This window comes from Saccoglossus kowalevskii, chromosome 8 (assembly GCF_978046115.1).
Source record: "Saccoglossus kowalevskii chromosome 8, keSacKowa6.1, whole genome shotgun sequence".
Lineage (NCBI taxonomy): Eukaryota > Metazoa > Hemichordata > Enteropneusta > Harrimaniidae > Saccoglossus > Saccoglossus kowalevskii.
The window spans coordinates 15,065,357-15,073,536 of record NC_140648.1 but is presented as its reverse complement, the minus strand read 5'-3'; the positions used below and the strand labels follow the sequence as shown (position 1 = coordinate 15,073,536).

The 8,180-nt window shown below is 35.2% G+C and overlaps 1 protein-coding gene across 1 annotated transcript; it reads right to left on the bottom strand.

Moving 5' to 3' along the window:
- Nucleotides 1-1,565: 1,565 nt before the first annotated feature.
- On the bottom strand, nt 1,566-6,498 carry LOC100378582 (thiosulfate sulfurtransferase-like). Its single transcript, XM_002737821.4, has 3 exons — nt 6,374-6,498; nt 4,574-5,209; nt 1,566-3,542 (listed from the first exon to the last, which is right to left on the bottom strand). The coding sequence occupies exons 2-3, from the start codon at nt 5,139-5,141 to the stop codon at nt 3,253-3,255; spliced, it is 858 nt and encodes a 285-aa protein (XP_002737867.1). The 5' UTR covers nt 5,142-5,209; nt 6,374-6,498; the 3' UTR covers nt 1,566-3,252.
- Between the last annotated feature and the right edge of the window lie 1,682 nt (nt 6,499-8,180).

Below are 8,180 nucleotides of genomic sequence, written 5' to 3'. Positions count from 1 at the left end.
CTATTCATATTAGCGGGTCTTCTCAAACCTGTTCACCAAGCAATGCCTACGTATTATACAAATCTAAATGCATTTCGTGAAATTATGTTTTCCCTCGATTCACAACCAATACAAATATTTAATTCATAATAGAAATTAGTACAGAAAAATATACAAGCATATACAGACAGTACAATATCGATGTGCCCCACTCAGGTGTTGCCAGTAGTGACGGGAAATATTTTTACTGACGTCAATGGATAGTAGTATTCCATCCAAATAAATTTGTCACTAGAGACGATACCACCACAACAAAAGTTGCTAAATTGTACGGCTGTTATTGTAAGTACAATTTATCCCGGCAATTTGTACAACTGAACACTGTCATTTGAAAAATTGCATTCTGAAGTTCGTGGTCATTATGAAAACGTTACTTGTTAGGGAACCACACTTTGGTGTCCTTCAATCGCAAGTGCTCAGCTTTATTCATTATTCACCAAATTGAATACAAAACAATGTATAAATACAGTTCAAAAGCACGCCGCCACGTTTTATTTATGTGAGAACAATTTTGATCTAATATATTTTGACAAATCTGATCTTCAATCTGTCTAGATGTTGGCAAGTCCCGTTAACACATGTAAAACTGTACAGGCACAACATGGCGTACAAATGAAGACATTTCAAAGGCACACTACTACGTCGTGTTTTATGAACAAGCATGAGTATGAGAATTTTGAATGATGTAGTTTGAACGATGTGGATCTTCAATCTGTCTAGATGTCAGCAAGCTTGTCATTTGAATAGGACTAATGTAAATCTCGTCCAAGCACAAAGCCGACACGTTGGTACGGGGCCGACCATTACGTAAATGCGGGAGGGGGGGGGGTAAGAAAAACAAAATTTGCGTGGATTTGCTCAGAAAAAATGTTTCTGAACAGTCATCAATGTAAAAAAATGTAATGAAGGCAGAACAAATATAAAAAAAAAACACTTAGGATACTAGTATTCATATATGAATACATATTCATATAGGAAATATTGCATGCCAAGTTTGATTGATATCTGCCGCAAAATGAGAAAATGTAGGTAACATACAGCCACACATACTGACGAAGCCCAAATTATAGGCCCTTTTTTTCAAACTGCGCCTAAATAGGGACTAATTAACATCCACTTTAGTGTCATAAGAAACAGAAATTTTGATGTGATGGAGTTTTTTTTTTATATTACGTAACAAGAATATTGCCGAACCTTCAAACCACCCGTGACCATTATTTTGTGACAAAGCTCGAACTTTTCTCTGTTTTTTTTTTTTTAATAAAGTCGACGTTAAAACTGTGTGAATGCAAGTTTGAGCGATATACTGTATTGAAAGTGCACTCGGTTTTCAGGAAGAATAAAACGATAACATTACTTATTCAAAGTCAAAATCGTACTTGAACCGGGGGAGGGATTTGATAAAAATGTTCTTCAGAGAAAGGTTCCTCTCTATTCGACGATACACTATACCGTAGCAGTTTGCAAGCCCCCCAAAAATGAACCCACCAATCTGATTTCTATTAAATTGACAACACTCAATGTGGTTCACGTGTTCACGCAATACTGTTGAACATATGATTTTATTTTCTAATTTATTGACTGAAAATACATCTTAAACTAGGAAATGTTAAATGTTCTCAGCTTTCTTAATTTAAAAAGACTCTGTAAAGTGCTGTGTAAATTTCGTGAAAAAAAATAGAATTGGCCTATAAGAATAGGATGGAATAACCCGATAATTGTGCTATAAAACGTTCTCAAAATAAACCTGACATCATCTCACTGACACCAGTTTGTTTTTTGACGAAGCAAACGCGTGAATTATCTCGAGTTAGAAAACTTTTTTTCATTGTCAATATGACTGCGCTATTATACAGAGTCCAACAATGGCAAGGTTGTAGACGATGTTTTTTTACATCAGACTGGTGTGGCACTAAATATCTTTTTTGGAAAAAAGATACTACTTGGTGTGAATCGAATACACAAGAATTACAGTTGCTCATATTAGAATGTGTTGTATTTTCACAGACTTTGCCTGTAAACATATGGCCACAGGATATACAGCATCACTCATGAACATATTACACTAGGGTCAGTGGCAGGTCAAGATGGTATGACACAGTTATTGTATGAACGTCCTATGTATAAAATATATAGCTCAAGTCAACTAGTATTTGACAGGTGAAAAGTCTGCTGTATTTCTCATTCTCAAATGATCAATGGTGGGTGAAAAACTACAATTATGTTTATCCATTGAACCATTATTCGCAATAAATGCTTAACGATCACCAAATGTATCACCAGTGACAGCATTGGCACCTAAAAATAATTGAGGTACACGTTCATGGATGGCAAGTTTTTGAATATTAGATAGAAAATTTTACTTTGTCGCCAATTCATGTTTCCCTTGTGCATTAGTATATTTCCACCAATGAGGATAACACTTAGAATTTAGTGAACATACTGGCATTACTATAATACAAGTTACAGATACCGTACTCTCACCAATGAACAAAACAATAATAACTTCATTTTGAAACTGTCCGATTTAATGACCTAGCAATAGCACCAATATAACATAGGAGTACTATACTGTTAATGAAAAGACATATTCGTGAATTTGTCAAAAATAGATGAAACCCTTGGAGAAATTAGGCAAAATATGGTGAATTGTTGTATATTACAATTCAATGTTGGAAGAGTATTCAGAATGATATCATGCTACCCCCTGAGTAAAACAACTTGAACGAAATCGCTCAAAGTATGTTAAGACAAACATGGTCATGCCATTATGAATCAACTTACAATACAACATGCATCAATACCATCATTTTTAAGAATAATTTGAAAAAGCAAACTTTTCATCAAACAAACAACCCTGTTAACCTTGATTGCCATTTCGGCTTTGGGCGTTGGAAAAAGTGCTTGACGGGAGTGAAGTCCCACAGATGTAATACTTTGTATTCGATATACCGAGTATGTCTCATAAACAAAATGAAGCAACAAAAATGAGGAATGTAAAATATACATTGATTTCGACTTGGATGACAGTAGTACAAGTGGTTGTTCAAATACCAATTGACAAGAAATTGACCCTTTTGTGCTTCACACATGCAAGTCAACTAATTGGTGGCATACACGACAAAAGAAATTAATGAAGCCAAAAAATCTTAAAATTCTACAAAGCAAAACTCCATGCAATGGATAATAAAAAGTATGACAGAAAGAACTGCTTTATGCCTTTCCCCTCCCATTTCCTCCTACAGGGTTTATTCTCTTTGAATATTCACTCCAAGATCCATCATACAAACATGCATCATCTTTGCCGCATAACTTAGCGGCTAATAATAAACAACATGCAGTCACACCAGTATTACAAACTGCAGTCAGTGGCCGGTCTAGTTGAATATTCTTTTCTTGAAAAAGCTTTTTCAATAATTCTGTACTTTTTACTTCTCCAGTCTCTGCATCCATTATGTTTTGAAAATGTATGTTGATGGATCTTGGAATATGGCTTTTAGGATCTGTAAATATAGATATAAAGAATATTCATTAATATTATGAATATTCATTAATATTATTATACATCTGTCTAGTAACACCATAAGTTACAGCGTGCCGTAATTTGCATTATTTTACACGGTATTTTCATCCTACCATATTAGGAAATGCCAATTCCAAATATGGAACGATTGCATGCATAAGTGTGAACTAATAATAAAAACAAACATGATGGCTGCCACCAGGGTTAGACCGGACTCTACACAGAGAAGTTCGCTGATTCTTTTCTAAAATTTTTGGATTTCGGCATTCGCATGATGTATCCTTGGAAGGAAAAGATGTATAATATTAAGGTTATTACGAGGATACCTCAAAGTATGCACTCAGACAGTACGCCATCACATAGACCTCCGCTGCGCGTCGGTTGATACTTGCATTGTATTGTCTTCATGCAAACTTTGAGGTATCCTCGTAATACCCTCATATTATTATGAACAGACTACAGTGTTGGTGCAAACAGCAATATTTTGGGGACTAGATCTTACAATCTGTTACTTTGCAAATCTGTGTGGTGCCACCCTCTGACTAATATATACACCATCTAATGTTGAGATTGTGGATGGGTATTTAAAATTAACTGCAGATTAGGAATTTATGCGATATTCCGAATATAAACACTCATTGAGGTAGGTATGTTTGTCTAAAGGATAAGACTCAAAATTACAAAAATACACTCAAAATTGAATGATTGGGAAAAGAGGGTTGGATATCTAATTTTAATTTATCATACTTTTTACACATTCTATGTTTCATACAAAGTGCATGCAACTTTAAAATTCATTTGACCGCAAATACTGTTGAAAACTTTATTTCCGCTTGGAATTAATTGCTACTCTCACTGATTCAGAGAAAATAAAATCCAGCGAATATACCATTTTTCCTATATTTTATATTCAACTCATCAGAAATCAGTGAAAATAAATTCCATACAAAACACCCATTTCAGCAAAAATTAATTCCAGCTAAAATAAAGTATTTTATAGTGTTTAATTACCTTCTTCTGATTCAAAGGCAGTGGGAGATCGTGCATCCATCATCTGGAAACGACCATCTTTTATATTCTGAACAATATCTTCAAACGTTTTAACCTCAGACATGTTGGAGACTGAAGCTTGAAATTTCTCTGGTTCAACTACTGTGGGTTCGTCAGTCAATGGATAGCCTTCTTTTATCCACCTTTGTAGTCCTCCATTCAGAACAGAGACGTTAGGGTGTCCGAAATGTTGGAACATCCACCATGCTCTCGCAGCCGAAAAGATACCACATTCGTGGGTATCGTAAGTGACAACGTGTGTGTCGTTACTGATTCCTAAATTACCAACATAATCGGCAAAAAACTGGGCATTTGGCAACATGTTTGAGTACGGTGACGTCACATCTGAGCATGCTCCGATGTCAAAGAACAGAGCCCCTCTGATGTGCTCTTTTTTGTATTCAGCTAAAGCATCCCTCGTTTCTGATGAATACCTTGAGGAATCCAGAACTCGTAAATTTTTAGTTGTACCAGATACAATTTTATCAGCCAGCCATCTTACATTTACAAGGGATGATGCTCTATTCATTTTTTTAGTAGATGAATCACCACACACATGAAATAGGAAGTTGGATTGATAGTACAATAACACCTAACCTGCAAATATAAATATAAAATCACTATGAAAAATCAATGTAAAAATTATGCAGTATCAAAGATGATGGAAATAAATAATCACCGAAGAAATTCTCTTCAGGACAAATTTCAATTACCGATTCTCATTAGAATATAAAGTGGGGGCACTGTTATAAATCAAAATGAATGTTAGAATTGGTATTGTAACCTTTCTTTCTAATTAATGAGTGGGTTTATTATTTTCAACAAGTGCCTTATTTTGAATAAGTGGACAGTTACAATTGCTATGTGAAGGTATGTGCACACTTTATGGACATAGACAATGTTTAGCTCTTTAGTCAATCACTATTTAAATATTTGAATTTGAATGATAGCTGACGATTGGTATTTGCACAATTTTATGTTTATAAGCAAGGCCCTAACTTTGCGTCCTTCCTTGTAGATTACATGTTTTTTGAGAAGTGAATGTAGGCAGGGCCAAAGTACCAATACACTGAATATAGGGCAGTGCACTGAATTCAGGCCATTCTATAGCCCTGGGTACATGGAAGTTGTGAAATCTACAAAAGTCTCGTGTGTCGACCTGGGGTGTCGACCAGGTCTCAATGAAAACTGTGCACCCTACATTCTCAGATGTATACAGAATTAGCCACTGCACTGAAAGAAGGCCATTGCACTGAATGCAGGCCATTGCACTGAATGCAGGCCAATACATATAATCCATCTAACACAGGCCATGCGCTGAATACAAACCAAGCACAGAATCCTCCCAGTGCAGGCCAATGCACTTTGCAATGTACTATGTAAATATAGTAAACTTAAATAATATTCAAATATACATGTACACTTATGCTTAATCTTGTACATATTCGCCATCATGCATGTATCAAAGTTCTACGTGAAATGTGCACCCGATACTGTGACTAGCCCTGGATTCAGGTCGTTGCTAGAGTGGGAGCTATTTACATTCGGACGTCGGCTGACTACGATGCTTAACGGGCAGTCGGTGACCGAACGTGATAACGCCTTAAATTCAGGGCTATGAACAAATACTACAACATGACCCAAGTTTAAAGTACAAAGCTGCCCAGGCTGTATCGAAATTCGAATGAGTTTCACAGAATAGAGTCACGCGTTTATATGACAATGAGAGAACTTATAGAAATGAAGAGACTATGGACATACCGAATTATATACAGCTGTCACCCGGCTCTGAGCACACTGAGCAGTCCAACAACAATTCCCCGTTAGACAACCCGATTCGGATGACCTGGAGATTAAGTTGAAGGACACCAGTCGAGAGGGCGCACAAAAAGACAAAAGTAGATCTACATGAGGGCGCTCTTTGTAACAAGCCGGGTTTACCATTCATATCACGCATGGATTGACCAAAATACCAAAGAAGGAAAACAGATAAGAAATGCTGTAGCTAAGCTCTAACAGCGCACACAGCGGACCACGACGTGTTATATTTTCCGTGACTTGTTGTATATGCCGTAACCATCATGTTACCATGAATAAACTAGTACAAAAACCATGACTTGTAATATATGACGTAACCATCATGTAACCATGAATAAACTAGTACAAAAACCATGACTTGTAATATATGACGTAACCATCATGTAACCATGAATAAACTAGTACCTAAACCATGACTTGTTGTATATGCCGTAACCATCATGTAACTATGAAATAACTAATGCCTAAACCATGACTTGTTGTATATACCATAACCATCATGTAACTATGAATAAACTAATACCTAAACCATGACTTGTTGTATATACCATAACCATCATGTAACTATGAATAAACTAATACCTAAACCATGACTTGTTGTATATACCATAACCATCATGTAACTATGAATAAACTAATACCTAAACCATGACTTGTTGTATATGACGTAACCATCATGTAACTATGAATAAACTAATGCCTAAACCATGACTTGTTGTATATACCATAACCATCATGTAACTATGAATAAACTAATACCTAAACAATGACTTGTAATATATGACGTAACTATGAATAAACTAATGCCTAAACCATGACTTGTTGTATATACCATAACCATCATGTAACTATGAATAAACTAATACCTAAACCATGACTTGTTGTATATACCATAACCATCATGTAACTATGAATAAACTAATACCTAAACCATGACTTGTAATATATGACGTAACTATGAATAAACTAATGCCTAAACCATGACTTGTTGTATATACCATAACCATCATGTAACTATGAATAAACTAATACCTAAACCATGACTTGTTGTATATGACGTAACCATCATGTAACTATGAATAAACTAATGCCTAAACCATGACTTGTTGTATATACCATAACCATCATGTAACTATGAATAAACTAATACCTAAACAATGACTTGTAATATATGACGTAACCATCATGTAACTATGAATAAACTAATACCTAAACCATGACTTGTTGTATATGACGTAACCATGAGTAAACTAATGCCTAAACAATGACTTGTTGTATATGCCGTAACCATCATGTAACTATGAATAAGCTAATACCTAAACCATGACTTGTTGTATATGCCGTAACCATGAGTAAACTAATGCCTAAACCATGACTTGTTGTATATGCCGTAACCATCATGTAACTATGAATAAACTAATGCCTAAACCATGACTGGTTGTATATACCATAACCATCATGTAACTATGAATAAACTAATACCTAAACCATGACTTGTTGTATATACCATAACCAACATTTAACTATGAATAAACTAATGCCTAAACCATGACTTGTTGTATATACCATAACCATCATGTAACTATGAATAAACTAATACCTAAACCATGACTTGTTGTATATGACGTAACCATCATGTAACTATGAATAAACTAATGCCTAAACCATGACTTGTTGTATATACCATAACCATCATGTAACTATGAATAAACTAATACCTAAACCATGACTTGTTGTATATGACGTAACC

Bases quoted from the DNA above. Each gene is read 5' to 3' on its own strand.
- LOC100378582 (XM_002737821.4), bottom strand. From the start codon at position 5,141: ATGAATAGAGCATCATCCCTTGTAAATGTAAGATGGCTGGCTGATAAA. The intron at 3,543-4,573 runs GTAATTAAACAC...CTATATTTACAG, and splicing joins TGCCTTTGAATCAGAAGAAG to ATCCTAAAAGCCATATTCCA.